The 17,896-nt window shown below is 40.7% G+C and overlaps 1 protein-coding gene and 1 long non-coding RNA gene across 2 annotated transcripts; one reads left to right on the top strand and one right to left on the bottom strand.

Moving 5' to 3' along the window:
* Positions 1–453: 453 nt before the first annotated feature.
* LOC133035781 (uncharacterized) lies at positions 454–1,159 on the top strand. Its single transcript, XR_009686876.1, has 2 exons — positions 454–530; positions 626–1,159. It is a non-coding gene; the product is annotated as an uncharacterized LOC133035781 (long non-coding RNA).
* A 144-nt stretch (positions 1,160–1,303) lies between these two features.
* On the bottom strand, positions 1,304–4,853 carry LOC133036136 (uncharacterized). Its single transcript, XM_061112630.1, has 8 exons — positions 4,684–4,853; positions 4,127–4,224; positions 3,834–4,010; positions 3,220–3,419; positions 2,771–3,114; positions 2,547–2,673; positions 1,888–2,402; positions 1,304–1,808 (listed from the first exon to the last, which is right to left on the bottom strand). The coding sequence occupies exons 1-8, from the start codon at positions 4,851–4,853 to the stop codon at positions 1,706–1,708; spliced, it is 1,734 nt and encodes a 577-aa protein (XP_060968613.1). The 3' UTR covers positions 1,304–1,705.
* Between the last annotated feature and the right edge of the window lie 13,043 nt (positions 4,854–17,896).

The raw sequence follows: 17,896 nt of genomic DNA, 5'->3' as shown, positions 1-17,896 counted from the left end.
ACATATGGGATTAGAGAGGAACAGTGCTTGATCTCAGATAGACATGAGAGCATAAGTAAGGCAGCTTGTCAAGTATTTCCGTAAATCACACATTGCTATTGTGTATACCACCTCGTTAAGCAACCTAAAAGCAACCTTCAAGAAGAATGCAAGCAAGCCGGATAAACCATTCTTCGCCGCAGCCGCAGCATACACAGAGAGGAAATTTGAATACCATATGAGCGAGTTGGACAGCTTGGACATCCGTGTAAGACCATATTTACAACAAGTTGGATACCACAAATGGTCAAGATACCACTGCAAAAACAACAGGTATTCAACTATGACTTCAAACATTGCTGAATCTCTAAATGCAGCAAACTTGGCAGCTAGAGAGCTACCAATCACAACACTGATGGAGTCATTGAGAGCATTGATTCAACAATGGACATACACAAACAGGAAAAAAGCACGAGAAAACAACAACATTTTTAACACCTACAGCAGAAAAGAAATTAGTCGACAACTTTGTGGAATCATTGACAGAAAATGTAATGACATGTTAAATATTTTAGTTGCATTTTAGTTTCTTTATAGTTTGTTTTTCGTTGTTATACATATTAACAGTTTTACACTTAATCCGCAGGTAAAACCAATAAACGAGACCATGTTCGAAGTCATTGAACTAACCAGATCATGGGTCATCAACCTCAAGGAGAAAACATGCAGTTGCAACAGATTCCAACTTGATGAGTTACCGTGTGCTCATGCGCTTGCTGTTATAAAAGAGATGAACTTGAATGTTTACGACTACTGTTCGGGTTATTACACCACGCGAACATGGATTGAAACATACAGCGGCTCAACATATCCGGTACACAATCACACAACTTGGGATGTGCCACAAAACATAAAAGATATCATTGTTCTGCCACCAAACCAAAAAATAAGATCTGGAAGACCAAGGAAACGAAGGTTTTTATCTGAATGGGATACAAAAAAACATAACAGGTGCGGCAAATGTGGACAACACGGACACAATCGAAAGACATGCAACAATCAAGCAATAAAATAGATACATATGAAATATTTGAATTGTTTAATTTTGTGTGCAAATTCAAACAGGTTGATCTGTGATGCTCTAAATACATGGGATTTCATTTTTATGAAATTTGAAACAGTTTTTTAATAGTTTCAAAATCGTTTTGTTACAGTTGCGACCCTTTGTAAAATATTAAGTACCGGAATGACTTATTCTTTACAGTTTTAAAGGCAGTCAGTCAATAATTGATAAAACATAACTTGAATAAGGGAAAAGAGTTAATGGAATACGAAGAATAAATATACATTCATAGCACTATTTAGGAAAAATGAAAACATAGTTTGTATTTAGTTGGTTAATAGTTTCTCCATAGTTGTGCGACCGTATATAAGAACTTGAACAATTAAAAAAACACACAACTTTGGGAAATACAAACCTATACAATAAAGATATTATAAGGAGTGAATGTCAAATATCCTAAAAGTTTTAAACCAGCTACATAGTTTTAAACACACAACAACACTAAAACTTGTCAAGTAAATAGATTCAACAAATAACATAATAGAGCCACCAAATTAAAAGATCCTATTTCTTCAATTTAGATGCCTTAGAAGACTTGGTTTGCTTCTCATCCTCGCTGTCAATACTTTCGTCAATTTTCCTTTGTCCGTACGAGTAGAAAAGTCAAGCAAGTCGGGTTCGATAAACTTCGATGTCAAAGTCTGCAGGGACATCCTTTCCGTGTATAAAGAATTCAGCAAAGGCAGCAACATATGCTCCACAATCACTGTTAAAAAACATAGAGAAAAAATAAACAGATTAGAAACTAAAAAACAACATAAAAGAAACTTAAAAGAAACACTCACTTCTTCTGCTGAGACGCAAGACCACTAAGCTCCACGATTCTGAATGGAGCTGTAGGGTCAGAAACTGAGGCAGGAACTTGTGCTCTATTCTTCCAGAACCCAAGTAAATCGAAAAACAAGGGCAGCAACACGGAATAAGCCTTCATCGCATTCCTAGCTGCGGCATTCATCTTCGCGGTTCTCAAAGAATTGTACAGAAATAACGTCCTTTCGTGCACGTCAAGACGCCCAAAAACCCAATGACTTTCCCTTCTTAAATTGATGATGAAAAGCACGTGATCGGCTTCATACCAAGGCTTGGAACAGGGAATGCGCATACCTCGGATGTAATGCGCAATTGGGTGGGCAGCGTGAATGTGTGACATCTTAGTCTTCATTGACTTGGCCTTGTTAAATTTGTGGTACAATGCTTGGATGGAATCATCAAAAAGACAATCAGTAGTTGCGAAATTCAACGTCACAGCGGAAGAATACTTACCTTTTTTCCAAAGGTAATAGAATATGGTGTTCATATGCTGAGAAAAAAAAACAACACAGAAACACAAATGAAAAGGTTTAACAACTGTAAAAAAACAGAAATGTAGTATCAAAACTAAAAAACATTTATAAAGAAACTAAAAACAAACTACCATAAGTACAATATAAATTGGAAACTTTACCGAGTCGTTCATAAACATGTCGCATGTGGCCAAATGGTAAAACCAAGTTTTATCCTCAACATAATCAACACCTAGCCTAAAACCCGGGGTAAATTTCTTTGCGCCGTCTTCATAACAATTATAATGCCTACAACAACAAAAAAATAGCAAAAAAATAGCATTAAAACAGGAATAAAACTGGAAAAAAAAAATAATACAAAAACAGATTTAATAAAAAAAGTCACCTGGGATGTTTAAGCAATCCTTCACCAATCCAAGAGTCAAATTTTGCCTCAATCTCGGTAGATACGGGATCAGCAAAAGCATCATTAAGAGCATAAAGGCCCTTCACATAAGTCACCATTTTGAAATCCCTATCATCCCCAACTGATTGAGAACCTGAGGACATAAGCTCCATTGGAGTGCTCCCGACATCAGCAGACCCGAAATCAACAAATGGAGATTTCAAGGCCGGAGCACGCTTCCTCTTATCCAACAGAGGTGTATCAGAGACAGTATCCTCAGTTTCTTCATCAGTATGAAGGGCATCTGACTTTTCACCAACAACATCTGGATTGGGTGCGGGGACCTAAAAAATAAAGAATGCATTAAAACAGTTGCAAAACATACTAGAAACTAATGAGCAACCAAAAAGAAACCTAGTTTTTTTGAAAACAATTAAAAGTAAACTTACATTGATTTTAGCAACAGCCTCCAAGCCAGCCAACACAACTTGATCATCATCTATTACAAGCTGGCTCAACCCATCAAAGAAATCGTCCCCCTTCAATCGAGACTCATCGCCCTTCGGCTTCTCAACATCCTTAACATTTTTATCACTCCCTCCAACATCCTCAGAAGGATTCACATCAGCAGAAGGAACAAGAAGAATGCCTTGTCAGCATCATCAGCATCCCCACCAACTTTAACCAACTCACCACCATCGTCAGAGTCGGAATCAATATTTTCTGGATCAGGCAATTGCTTCTCATCATCCTCGGCATCATCATCATCATCATCATCATCAGGATCATCATCAGAATCTTGAGTTACTAATTCATCCGATGACTTTCCCTGTATCAACCAACATAAATGAAACTTAAATAAAACAGTAAAGAAACTATACAAAAAAAAATATAAAAAAACCTAAACAATAAAATAAGAATAAATACCTCGTCAGAAGGACGACGATGAATGGCATTAACCTTCTCTTGGATATCCTTAATTACAGTCATTACGGATTTGAAATTAAAATCAACAAAACACCTCAACGAAATGAAGTCCTCGCCAATGATGATTGATTCGAACTGAGCATCTCCAGCTTAGATTTCATCCAATCAATATCTGCTGAATCAGACTTCTTTGAAGATGAGCCACCCTCGAAGGATTGCTTCGCTACACCACGTTCATCAATAGATTCATCGAGAAATAGACCGTCAAGTTGAAGCTGCTGCCTCTCTTCATCGCAGGACGCATGTTTTTTATCTTCAATCCGAACAAAGCATAATCAAACATAATATGAAAAAATTAAAACAATTGGAAAAACCAAAAAACAACAACATATATAAAACGAAAAGAAACAGAAAAAAACAAGAAAGAACCGTAAAGTACCTTCTCCAAAGGTAAATCAAAAATCTTGCCCTTCAAGTCTCGAAGGGTTGGATTTTTGGTGACGATGGTGTTGCTCCAGTTCAGAATCCTGAGAATAGAAGATGAAACTCTCTTACAGAAAGAGTTCACCATTGCAGGACAACATTCATAAAACCAAACAGTGAAAACCCAAGGACATCCCAATGCCCTATACCAGCCATCATATTGGCCTCCCTTCTCTGCCTTTCTATTTTTCATAATGATCCCATGCTCAATCCTACCTTTGAATGAGTCAATTGTCAATTCAAATGATTCCCTACCCCAACAATACTCATCCCACCGACCGCTATCAACTACATCTAGAACAAACCTAGACACTTCTTTGTCAGGAGTATTGCTAAGAAGAAAACACTGAATGAAATACAAAACAGCCATTTTCAAACCAATAGACTCATCCAAACCCCACCGACTACCCAAAAAAGCATCCTCGATGGCTTTGTTGTCAATAGTTTTTACACCACGGAAACATGTTTCTACCAATTGATTTGTTTCCTGTGAAAACAACAACTTGTTGCAATCACCGAAACAATCTAAACCAGAAATCAGGTAAAATTCTTCGGCACTAAACCGTATGCAACGGCCAGCAACCTTAGCCCAAAACTCCTTAGGATTAGGCTGTAAAACTTCCCTTAGTAATAAACTATGAACGACTTGTGGATGAAAAACAAACTCAGGCATATCCAGAAAATGCCCAAACTGAGTTTGACGAAACAAAGAAAGCAAATTAACAGATAAAGTGTTTTTAATATTATTTATCACAGAATAAATACTGGTGCATACACACTTAGATCTGTAAAAATCAGAAGGACTAAATTTACAGTCCCAAACCTGCAACATAACAAAAAAGGGCCAAGATAAATTATAAATCCTGAATAAAACAGTATGAAAACTGTAATACAACTACAAACAAACTAAAAACAAACTATCAATGGCAAACAACTACACAGAAAATAACAGCAAAGATATAAAGCCCGCTTAGTTAATTTGGAAATTAGCAGTTATTTATGTTAATCATGAAATTATTTATAGCTATTTAAATAATTTATTATGGATATTTATGGAATTCAGATATGCATGAGTATGTTATCGGTAGCTTTTATATTTCGCATTTCCGGTGTCCGGTATTTTGGAACGCGGCGTTTGGCTCAGTAGAAATCACAACTTAGTATGTTAGTATTTTGGGGACGGGTTTTAGACATTGGGAATGTCGGGAATGGCCGGGAATTTAGAATGTCCCAAAAGTACCCCTTTAGTATGAATTATGTGATTTTATGGTGGAGGGGCAAAATGGTCTTTTTGCCCCATTAGTGTTTTGTTTTATGTGATTTATTAAATGGAAAAATAAGTGTTTATTTTATTAAATGTTAGCTGAAATGAGTTTAGTTAAATGGCATTTTCATTTTAAGTCTTTCATTTTTCAACACTTAGAGAAAAAAATAGAAATTTTCAAAGAAAGCTCTCTCTTTTCCTCTTCACTTTCGGCTGGGAACTTTGGGGTGCAAAGCTGGGTTTTTCTTCATTTCTCTAAGCTAAATTCATCCTATTTGTGAACTCTAGGTTGTGGTATGTAAATTCTAACTCTTTCTCTTTAAATTACTTGAGAAAAATGATGAAAATGGATGAAATGCATGTGATTTTTGAGAGATGTTTCTGCTGCGTTTTGTTGTTGATTTAGGTTGATTCAAAGCATGATTTTTGATGTTAAATGAGCTGTGTTGAAAGCATATTAGTTAGGTTGTTCAAACTTTTAAATTATATGTGAAAATAGGTGAATCTTGTGAGAAAATGCTATGTTTATGTTCTGTGTTGTTGCTGTTGTTCTTGTTAGTTTGCAGAGGTTATATGATGCTTAGTTATGTTGTTTTATGCTATTGGATTGCTTGTTTAAGTGGTTTTGCTCAAGCTTGAGTTTGGAACTCAAAGCTTGAGCTCCAATGGTGAATTTTGCATGTGGGATTTCTGGGTAGGTTTGATACTCTAGAATTGTTATTTGGGACCTATAGAGGAGGTCTGGAAAGTTTGGGATCAATTGGGGTCGAATTGGTCAAGATATGTGAATTTTTGGTTGCTGCCTGCGAGGAACCGGAATTCCGGTTGAGCATCCGAATTCGGATGGGGGTTCAGATTTTTCAGAACCGAATTCGGTTGGGCAACCGGTCTTCGGATGGGGATTTTTCGAACCCTAGTTTTCCTCGTTTTTGGGTTTTTAGGGGTATTGCCATGCTTTTTATCGATAGGGAAACTTTTAGTTTCAAGTTTTAGTCCCCGGGAAGTGATTTAGCGTGTCACTTATAGCGTTGTGATTTTTATGGTTTAGGAGCCAGTAATCCGCCGTTCGCCTTCGGGCCCAAAGTCAAGTTGACCTAAGACACCCGAAATCGAATCCGTGTAAGATTAGTATAACGGTATGCATATGTAGATTACATGTTTAGCGTGCATGTAGGAAGCCCGTTAGATTACATTAGATATGTATTTAGGCTTCGAACCACCCAACCCCGTCACGTCGGTACAGCCGGAGTATGACCCGGCGGCGGAGTATGACCGGCTCGACCGATCAGTCGACACCGGTTGGTGGTTCGGCTATTGACCTATCCGTCGGCAGACAGCCGGAGTATGACCAGCAGCCGGAGTATGACCGGCTCGACCGATCAGAGGATACTTGTCAATAGTACCGTCCCCCGAACGTTCAAAACTCGCACCATGTTGGACATGGCAAGAGTGCTCGCACCATGTTGGACATGGCAAGAACGGACTCGCATCGTGTTGGACACGGCGGTCGCCTTTTATGTATGATATTTTTATGCTTTTCTTACTGAGTCTGTCGACCCGCGCTTACGTTCATGTGTAGGTAAAGGCAAGGCAGTTGCTGATGGACCGTGAGCGGGCTTATGAGATTGTACATGTCGGGGCGGTTAGGCCTGGAGCGTACGATCCTCGGGACAGCAGGGCTGAGATTTTTGTAACGGTCGTTAGATGACCTCATTTTGATGTAAAAGTTGAATAGTAAAAACGTTTGTAAATATTTTTATAAATCGGGATCCCGAGACTTTTTGGTAAAATGGTTTATAAGTTTAATGAAAAAGCAAAATTTTAATTAATCACGTTTTTCCATAAACCTCGTTGATTAGCAACGAGCTGCACAGTACGTTTAAAAATCACGTAATACGCCTAAATTAGTTAGGGTGTTACAACTTGGTATCAGAGCCTTGACCCAGCCGGAAGTGTGGTCGACAAGGACGTCGGACCCCGTAAGGGGCGGTGATTGTGACAGTCAGTAGTCCCGTGATCCGTAAGGGGAAATACCGGGTAAGCTGTGCAATCCCACACCGCCTGGGGAAGGTCAAGTGGGATGATTCTGAGACTGTTTAGGTATGGGACTACATAGTTGAAGAGAGCTTAAATGGATTGATTGGTACTACCTATATCAACAAGGTGCATCTTGTTTTTCGGTAGCCCATCTCGAAAGAACTCCACAGTTAAGCGTGCTTGGCTTGGGGTAATTTAAGGATGGGTGACCTCCTGGGAAGTTTTCCCAGGAAGCGTGCGAGTGAGGACAAAGCATGCTGGAAACACTCGTGTTGGTCTGTAGGGTCAGTCGTCAATCCAGGAAGCAGCCAAAGTGACGTACTCGTGTATAAGAGTCATTCATTCCGTGGGTGTAAGGACCCAATGGAGGCTTGAAGCGGGGACGTTACAAATGGTATCAGAGCCGCCAGGTTGTCTTCCGAAGATCGTCACGACATGTACAATCATCATCAGCAGTTAGCTCGGTTCACGGTTCAGTAAGCCTTATTTGCTTTAGTAGTTTATGTTATTCTGTTATGAAAAAAGAAAAGCCTGTTAGGAAGCATGTTAGTAGCCTGATAGTAGAATAGGCGCATGTTTCATTTCTAATTTCCAAATTAAGCGGCATTAGTAAGCTCGCCTTGAATACGACCTGATATGCCAACTCTTGGTTTCGCAGGCGGTTCTAACTAGATGGACGCCAGGCGGACTACCAGGAGTCGAGGCAACTCCGTGGGGTCGAATCAGGGAGAGGGAGCTCGGTTTCCCCCACCTGCTAGGGGCCGAGGTAGAGGTCCCCGAGGCAGGGCTCGTGGTCGGGGTGATGAGAACCCGCCACAGGCTGCCCAGGCTCCCCCAGCCGATCAGGGAGCCCCGAACTGGGAGTTACGGTTTGCGGAGATGCAAGCCAGGATCGAAGAGCAAGACCTCGAGATTCAGAGGTTGAGACAGCAGGGTGCTCCTGCAGTTCCTGTGCCAGTAGTTCCAGTGGCACCTGCCCCTGCTGCCTGTGCCGAGATGGTAGTGGCGGCCCATAGATTGGAACCGTTGTATGAGAGGTTCCGGAAACAAGCACCTCCGGTATTCCTGGGAGGTCCAGATGTGTCGAAAGCCGAGCAGTGGCTTACGGTGATCACCAGAATTCTGAATTTTATGGGTGTCACCGGCAACGACAGAGTGGTGTGCGCCACATTTCAGTTCCAGGAGGACGCCCTGGTATGGTGGGACATGGTGTCTCAGATCCATGACGTCACCACCATGACTTGGGAGAGGTTCCAAGAACTCTTCAACGCGAAGTACTACAATGAGGCGGTTAGAAGCGCCAAGAGGAAAGAGTTCGTTCACCTGACCCAGCGGGAGAACATGAGCGTCACTGAGTATACTACTCAGTTTGACCGGTTGGCGAGGTTAGCCTCGGGAATTGTGCCAACCGACTTCAGCAGAAAGGAGAAGTATCTGGACGGGTTGAATCCCAAGATCAGGCATGACCTGATGATTACCACTGACGACAGCACCACCTACGCTCAGATGGTGGAGAAGGCACTGCGAGCTGAGGGCGCAGTGGGGTGTATGTCAGATTCAGCCAGTACTCCGGTTGGTGGCGGAGCTCCTACCCCTCCTGCATCAGGCTTCAGCAGGGGGAGTAGTGGTTCGGCCATTGATCAGAGGAAGAGGGCACCCACTGCTTCCGGCGGCTCGAGTCAGAACAAGAGGTTCCGGGGGAACCAGAACAGAGGGAGTCGTCCTAGCGGTAACGAGACCCGATTCTCCTACCCCGAGTGCCCTAGCTGCAAGAGGCACCATCGGGGTGAGTGCAAGGGGCAGGGATGCTTTCATTGTGGCATGCCCGGGCACTTCAAGAGGGAATGTCCCCAGCTCCGGTCAGAGGCACCAAGGGCTCCAGCGATACCCACTCCAGCCAGGGTATTCGCGATCACGCAGGCTGATGCAGATGCCAGCCCATCAGTTGTTACAGGTCAGATTCTTATTAACGACTCGCTTTATTCAGTGCTGTTTGATTCTGGGGCTACACGTTCTTATGTGGCGGCCAGAGTCTTTAGTAAGTTGGGTAGACCCTTTGATAGATATGAATCAGGGTTTGGAACCCTGTTACCTGGCGGAGAATTGGTTATCTCCAATAGGTGGATTAGGTCTATGCCGATCAGGATAGATGGTAGAGAGTTGAGCGCTGATCTGATAGAGATGAGCTTAGTCGAATTTGATATTATTTTAGGAATGGATTTCCTATCTAAATATTCGGCGAGCATTGACTGTAAGAGGAAGATGGTGGTCTTCCAACCGGAAAGTGAAGAACCGTTCGTGTTTGTGGGTTCGGTTCAGGGATCTCGGATCCCGGTGATCTCGGCTATGTCAGCGAGAGAATTATTGCACGGTGGGTGCTTAGGGTTTCTGGCCGTGGTGGTGGACACCACTCGGCCAGACACCATTCGGCCAGAGGACATCAGTGTGGTTCGGGAATTTTTGGACGTTTTTCCCGAAGAACTTCCAGGGTTACCACCTCAACGGGAGATTGACTTCGTGATTGACTTGGCACCAGGGGTGGATCCGGTTTCTAAAGCCCCGTATAGGATGGCTCCAGCTGAACTTAAGGAGTTAAAGATTCAGCTCCAAGGGTTGCTTGACATAGGGTTCATTCGGCCCAGTGTGTCACCTTGGGGAGCCCCGGTTTTGTTCGTGAAGAAGAAGGATGGATCTATGAGGATGTGCATCGACTACAGAGAGTTGAACAAGCTGACGGTGAAGAATAAATATCCATTACCTAGGATCGATGACTTGTTCGATCAGCTTCAGGGGAAGACGGTCTTTTCTAAGATTGATCTCCGTTCGGGTTATCATCAGTTGAGGATCCGAGAGGAGGACATTCCAAAGACGGCTTTCCGCACTAGGTATGGACACTACGAGTTCCTGGTTATGTCATTCGGACTAACCAACGCTCCTGCAGCATTCATGGACCTGATGAATAGAGTATTCAAGGATTTCCTCGATATCTGTGTGATTGTGTTTATCGACGACATCCTCGTGTACTCTCAGTCAGAAGAGGAGCATGAGTTACATCTTCAGATGGTACTGCAACGACTTCGAGAACATAGACTCTACGCCAAGTTCAAGAAATGTGAGTTCTGGTTGTCTCAGGTGTCCTTCCTAGGACACATTGTGGGTAAGGACGGGATCAAGGTGGATCCCGGGAAGATCGAATCCGTCAGGGATTGGCCGAGACCGAAGACAGTGACTGAGATCAGAAGCTTCTTGGGATTAGCTGGGTATTACCGTAGGTTCGTGGAGGGGTTCTCCAAAATTTCAATGCCCCTAACCGAGCTTACAAAGAAGAATCAGCGATTTATCTGGACAGATAAATGCGAAGCTAGTTTTCAGGAGCTGAAACAGAGATTGATTACTGCTCCGGTACTAGCTTTGCCTTCGGACGAGGAGAAGTTCGTGGTCTATTGTGACGCATCCAAACAGGGTTTGGGGTGCGTATTGATGCAAGCCGATCGGGTTATCGCTTATGCCTCCCGTCAGTTAAAGGATTATGAACAGCGATACCCGACTCATGATTTAGAATTGGCCGCAGTGGTTTTTGCACTGAAGATTTGGCGGCATTACTTGTATGGAGAGAAGTGCGAGATCTATACCGACCATAAAAGTCTCAAGTATTTCTTTACTCAGAAAGATTTGAACATGAGACAAAGGCGTTGGTTGGAATTAGTGAAGGATTATGATTGTGAGATCCTTTACCATCCCGGGAAAGCCAATGTAGTGGCCGATGCCCTGAGCAGAAAGGGTCCCGGGCAAGTGGCTAGCATGGTTCAGATCTCACCTCAGCTAGCAGAGGATATGGTTAGATCCAGCATTGAGTTTGTGGTAGGTCAGCTTCACAACTTAACGCTGCAATCTGATCTGTTAGAAAGAATAAAGGTTGCTCAGACAACAGATCCGGAGTTAGTGAAGATCCGAGATGAGGTATTGGCTGGTCAAGCCAAAGACTTTTCAGTGACAGACAGTGGGATGCTTTTGTATAAAGCCAGGGTTTGTGTCCCGAACAGTGTGGACTTGAGGAACGAGATCTTTGAGGAGGCTCATTCTACTCCATATTCTCTACATCCCGGCACCACCAAGATGTACCAAGATTTGAAACCGTACTTCTGGTGGAGCGGTATGAAGAAGAATTTGGTAGAATTCGTTTCGAGATGCCTCACGTGTCAGCAGATCAAGGCTGAACATCAGAGACCAGCAGGGTTGTTGCAGCCTCTAACCCTACCAGAGTGGAAATGGGAGGATATTACGATGGATTTTGTGGTCGGGTTACCTAGGACCACGGGTATGTATGACTCCATCTGGGTAGTGGTGGATCGATTTACGAAATCTGCTCATTTTCTGCCGGTTAGAACAACGTTTACAGTGGATCAGTTGGCAGAGTTATATGTCAGGGAGATAGTGAGACTTCACGGGGTACCGAAGTCTATAGTTTCGGACAGGGATCCGAAATTCACCTCTAAATTTTGGCAAAGTTTGCAACGGGCAATGGGTACGAAGCTAAAATTCAGCACAGCATTCCATCCTCAGACAGATGGTCAGTCCGAAAGGACAATTCAGATATTGGAGGATATGCTGAGAGCCTGTGTTATGGACTTTGAGGGTTCATGGAGTAAATACCTACCGTTAGTGGAGTTCTCGTACAACAACAGCTACCAGAGTACGATAGGGATGGCACCCTACGAACTGTTGTACGGTAGGAAATGTAGATCCCCTATCCACTGGGATGAGACAGGGGAGAGGAAATACCTAGGTCCAGAGTCAGTTCAGCGGACCAATGAGGCAATAGAGAAGATTAAAGCTAGAATGCTTGCCTCCCAGAGCAGACAGAAGAGTTACGCAGATCCGAAACGTAGGGATGTTGAGTTCCGAGTAGGGGACCATGTGTTTTTGCGAGTATCTCCGATGAAGGGGATTAAACGTTTCGGGAAAAGAGGCAAGTTATGCCCTAGGTTTACAGGACCTTTCGAGATTCTCGAGAAGATAGGTCAAGTGGCATATCGGTTAGCATTGCCTCCAGCTTTATCAGCAGTGCACAACGTATTTCATGTCTCAATGTTGAGAAAATACGTTTCAGACCCCTCTCATATACTCAGTTATGAGAGCCTTCAGCTTCAGTCAGATATGTCTTATGAGGAACAGACAGTGCAGATCCTGGATAGAAAGGATAAAGTCCTTCGGAATAAGACCATAGCGTTGGTCAAGGTTCTCTGGAGAAACAGTAAGGTGGAAGAAGCCACCTGGGAGCTAGAATCAGATATGCGAGCTCAATATCCAGAGTTATTCAGGTTAGATTTCGGGGACGAAATCCTTTTAAGGGGGGAATAGTTGTAAAGCCCGCTTAGTTAATTTGGAAATTAGCAGTTATTTATGTTAATCATGAAATTATTTATAGCTATTTAAATAATTTATTATGGATATTTATGGAATTCAGATATGCATGAGTATGTTATCGGTAGCTTTTATATTTCGCATTTCCGGTGTCCGGTATTTTGGAACGCGGCGTTTGGCTCAGTAGAAATCACAACTTAGTATGTTAGTATTTTGGGGACGGGTTTTAGACATTGGGAATGTCGGGAATGGCCGGGAATTTAGAATGTCCCAAAAGTACCCCTTTAGTATGAATTATGTGATTTTATGGTGGAGGGGCAAAATGGTCTTTTTGCCCCATTAGTGTTTTGTTTTATGTGATTTATTAAATGGAAAAATAAGTGTTTATTTTATTAAATGTTAGCTGAAATGAGTTTAGTTAAATGGCATTTTCATTTTAAGTCTTTCATTTTTCAACACTTAGAGAAAAAAATAGAAATTTTCAAAGAAAGCTCTCTCTTTTCCTCTTCACTTTCGGCTGGGAACTTTGGGGTGCAAAGCTGGGTTTTTCTTCATTTCTCTAAGCTAAATTCATCCTATTTGTGAACTCTAGGTTGTGGTATGTAAATTCTAACTCTTTCTCTTTAAATTACTTGAGAAAAATGATGAAAATGGATGAAATGCATGTGATTTTTGAGAGATGTTTCTGCTGCGTTTTGTTGTTGATTTAGGTTGATTCAAAGCATGATTTTTGATGTTAAATGAGCTGTGTTGAAAGCATATTAGTTAGGTTGTTCAAACTTTTAAATTATATGTGAAAATAGGTGAATCTTGTGAGAAAATGCTATGTTTATGTTCTGTGTTGTTGCTGTTGTTCTTGTTAGTTTGCAGAGGTTATATGATGCTTAGTTATGTTGTTTTATGCTATTGGATTGCTTGTTTAAGTGGTTTTGCTCAAGCTTGAGTTTGGAACTCAAAGCTTGAGCTCCAATGGTGAATTTTGCATGTGGGATTTCTGGGTAGGTTTGATACTCTAGAATTGTTATTTGGGACCTATAGAGGAGGTCTGGAAAGTTTGGGATCAATTGGGGTCGAATTGGTCAAGATATGTGAATTTTTGGTTGCTGCCTGCGAGGAACCGGAATTCCGGTTGAGCATCCGGAATTCCGGATGGGGGTTCAGATTTTTCCAGAACCGGAATTCCGGTTGGGCAACCGGTCTTCCGGATGGGGATTTTTCAGAACCCTAGTTTTCCTCGTTTTTGGGTTTTTAGGGGTATTGCCATGCTTTTTATCGATAGGGAAACTTTTAGTTTCAAGTTTTAGTCCCCGGGAAGTGATTTAGCGTGTCACTTATAGCGTTGTGATTTTTATGGTTTAGGAGCCAGTAATCCGCCGTTCAGCTTCAGTTCCAGTCAGGTTGACCGGCACACCTGAAATCGGAATCCAGGTAAGATTAGTATAACAGTATGCATATGTAGATTACATGTTTAGCGTGCATGTAGGAAGCCTGTTAGATTACATTAGATATGTATTTAGGCTTCGAACCACCCAACCCTGTCACGTCGGTACAGGCTGGAGTATGACCAGCAGCCGGAGTATGACCGGTTCGACCGATCAGGCTGACACTGGTTGGTGGTTCAGTGCTATTGACCTATCCCGTCGGTACAGGCTGGAGTATGACCGGCGGCGGAGTATGACCGGTTCGACCGATCAGGAGGATACTTGTCAATAGTACCGTCCCCTGAACGTTCAAAACTCAGTACCATGTTGGACATGGCAGTAGTGCTCAGTACCATGTTGGACATGGCAGTAGCGGGACTCAGTATCGTGTTGGACACGGCAGTCAGTTTTATGTATGATATTTTTATGCTTTTCTTACTGAGTCTGTCGACTCACAGTTTACGTTCATGTGTAGGTAAAGGCAAGGCAGTTGCTGATGGACCGTGAGCGGGCTTATGAGATTGTACATGTCGGGGCGGTTAGGCCTGGAGCGTACGATCCTCGGGACAGCAGGGCTGAGATTTTTGTAACGGTCGTTAGATGACCTCATTTTGATGTAAAAGTTGAATAGTAAAAACGTTTGTAAATATTTTTATAAATCGGGATCCCGAGACTTTTTGGTAAAATGGTTTATAAGTTTAATGAAAAAGCAAAATTTTAATTAATCACGTTTTTCCATAAACCTCGTTGATTAGCAACGAGCTGCACAGTACGTTTAAAAATCACGTAATACGCCTAAATTAGTTAGGGTGTTACAAAAGACCTTAAATCGTTTGGAAACATAAAAAAAACAGTAAACAACTAACCCTAAAAGAAATCGAAAAATGCAGTATAAAAAGAACAACAAAACTATATTAAAACAACAAACAAACTAAAAAACATATACAACTATAGAAAAATATAGAGCAAAGATTTGAAAATCGTTTTGAAATCTAAAATATAACAGCAAACAACTAAACCTAATGAAAATCGAAAACACATCAAAACATACCAGTAACAAACTATTAAAAAACTGAAAAGAAACTACCGAAGAATGATTGAAAACACCAAAAACGAAAACAAAACACATAACCTGTAAGCACAAAAAAACACTGAAAATAAAGAAAACAAAACAAAATTAAAGAACAACACCCAGACCAGAATCAAATGAAATGATCAAAAGCAACAATAAATAACTAAAAAATTTAAAAACATAAAACAAAATGCGCAAATGAAACCCTAAAATCACACAAAGCATAATGAACATGAAAACGCCAAAATCTGGGTAAAGCATAAATGGAAGAAAGGGGGAAACGAAAATAAAACTAAAAACCAACCTCAGTCCGATCTTCAGCATGTGTAATAGATTTTTGAAATTTTTTCCCAGAAATTTCTGGAAGCGTGGGCTCCTCCAAGTTCAGCTTCGATTTCTTCGAAGAATGGGGTCTCACACGCTTCGGCATGGGAGCTTCAAAATCAGAATCAAAATCATCAATGATTGGGCGTTTACCCTTGGATTTGTTGGCCAAAGATTTCTTGCCCATTTTTGATTTCTTTTTGAGAACTGGAGAAGGGGATGAAGATGACCGAGTGATTGCCATGGTATAAATAAGATTGAAAAAAAATGAAACAGAGAGGGAAAAACAGTTGCTAAATCGTGGGCTAAGAGGAAGTTGAAAATTCGTGGATGAACCAAAAATAAGAGGGAAAAACGTGATAAATTATGGGTGGTTAATGGAGGTTACTTGAATTCAAAATGAACTTAGAGAACAGAAATGAAGAATAGAAAATGAAATGAAAACAAAATGAAAAAAGAGAGGGAAGAGAGTATGATTTGATTGATGATGCATGGGGAGAGAACACGTGTATGCATGGTATGATGAGTAAGTGGTAAATGTGTAATAAAAATAAGTTTGTAAGTAGAAATGTAGTAATAGGCGTGTGAGGGTAATTATGTAATAAAGTGTGTAAAAAGGATTTTTCATGTAAAAATTTCTTTAAATAAATTAATAAAAATAACAAAAAAAAAGTATAAATATAGAAAAAATAAATTCTATATCAATATCAAATTTTAAATATATTAACTATAAGGTATCAGTTATTTGCTAATAACTAACACTATAAAAATATTGTTTTTAAAGTGTCGGTTAGTAGCTAATAACCGACAAGAGTGTTTTATGCCGTTGGTTAATTCTCTCCCAATAGTGTCACCTGGAAAAATGTCAATTACGAATTTTGTCAAAATCGACGTTGTATATTCTGAAAAATTTCTCTAAAACCCAAATTTCTACTAAATTTTTTTCGTTCACATAATAAACTGAGAAAAAAAATGATCTAAATGTATAATATATCAAATCTGGTAAGAATCTATTAGATCTTTTTACAAAATCAGTACCTACTATAATTTTCAAATAGTTAAGTCATGATATTGGAATGCATCAACTGTAGCATGTACTATTTTTTTCTTACTATAGTTTTTATCCCATTGGATTTACTTGGCCCGTTTGGTACACAGGATTGTATTAGATTGGATTGGATTGGATTGGACTAGATAGGATTATGCTGAATCCAGTAATGTGTTTGGTTATGAGTTAGATTGGATTTTTGTATTGAAAAAAATAATTTTAAAAAACTTAATTTAATAAAATTTATATTTTATTGGTAAAATATAAAATTATCTATACATTAAAATATTTTCTTTAAAAGGAAAAAAAAATATTAAAATATTTTATATGCAGAAAAAATAATTATTATTATTTAATAAATTTATTTACATAATTTACTTGTATATATTAATAAGATTATATATATTTAAGAACACATTCCTTATAAGAAAAAAAAATACAAAAAGAATAAATCCATCCAAATAATGACGTTGATGTTGGGTTTTGGGAGAAGAGTGGTCAGTGAGGTTTATCCCACTTAATCCCATATATATTGTTGGGACTACTTATCCCATAGGAGTTGGATTATTTTTCGGTCAAAGGATTATTTGTCCAGTCAACTATTACCACCAAACATAGGATTGAAATAATTTATCCTAACCCTAGTCCCTATCCCACTGGCCAAACAGGCCCTTAAGGTTTAGGGTAATTATAGTATAGGCGACGATTTTAAATCTTCGGGTATAAGGGCCCAATAAAAAATCGTTACCTACTTCTCGCCACATTTCCCACGTGCCCACCTACTTTTTTCTATTTCCCACATGCCCACCTATTTTTTCTCTATTTCCCACACCCTAAACCGAAAATCTTAACTCTCCAAAATCCCACCCACGCTTTCGCACCATCACCCTCCTGTCTCGTCGTTTTCCTCCCTCTCTCGATCTCCCGTTGTTCTCATCTCTCTCGTCTATCGATCTCCACCCACCCCTCCTCCCGTCGGTCTCCCTCTCCTCTTCGTCGCATACGTCGGACCACCACCACCTCTTGTCGGTGTCCCTTTCATCTCCGTCTCATACGTCGGACCACCACCTCCTGTCCATCTCCCTCTCTCTCTCTCTCTCTCTCTCTCTCTCTCTCTCTCTCTCTCTCCGAGCTCGGTATAAATACATATATTTATTTTGTTATTGTATAAATTTAATGTGTTTTA

The sequence above is a fragment of the Cannabis sativa genome, chromosome 3, assembly GCF_029168945.1.
Source record: "Cannabis sativa cultivar Pink pepper isolate KNU-18-1 chromosome 3, ASM2916894v1, whole genome shotgun sequence".
In the NCBI taxonomy this organism is placed as follows: Eukaryota; Viridiplantae; Streptophyta; class Magnoliopsida; order Rosales; family Cannabaceae; genus Cannabis; species Cannabis sativa.
Note: the sequence above shows the minus strand (reverse complement) of the source record. Positions and strands in the feature narration are given on the sequence as shown.

Coding starts and splice junctions, on each gene's coding strand:
- LOC133036136 (XM_061112630.1), bottom strand. CDS start 4,853: ATGCCTGAGTTTGTTTTTCATCCACAAGTCGTTCATAGTTTATTACTA. Junction 3,420..3,833: donor ATCTAAGCTGGAGATGCTCA/GTTCGAATCAAT, acceptor GATGCTGACAAG/GCATTCTTCTTGTTCCTTCT. Junction 3,115..3,219: donor AGGCTGTTGCTAAAATCAAT/GTAAGTTTACTT, acceptor TTTATTTTTTAG/GTCCCCGCACCCAATCCAGA.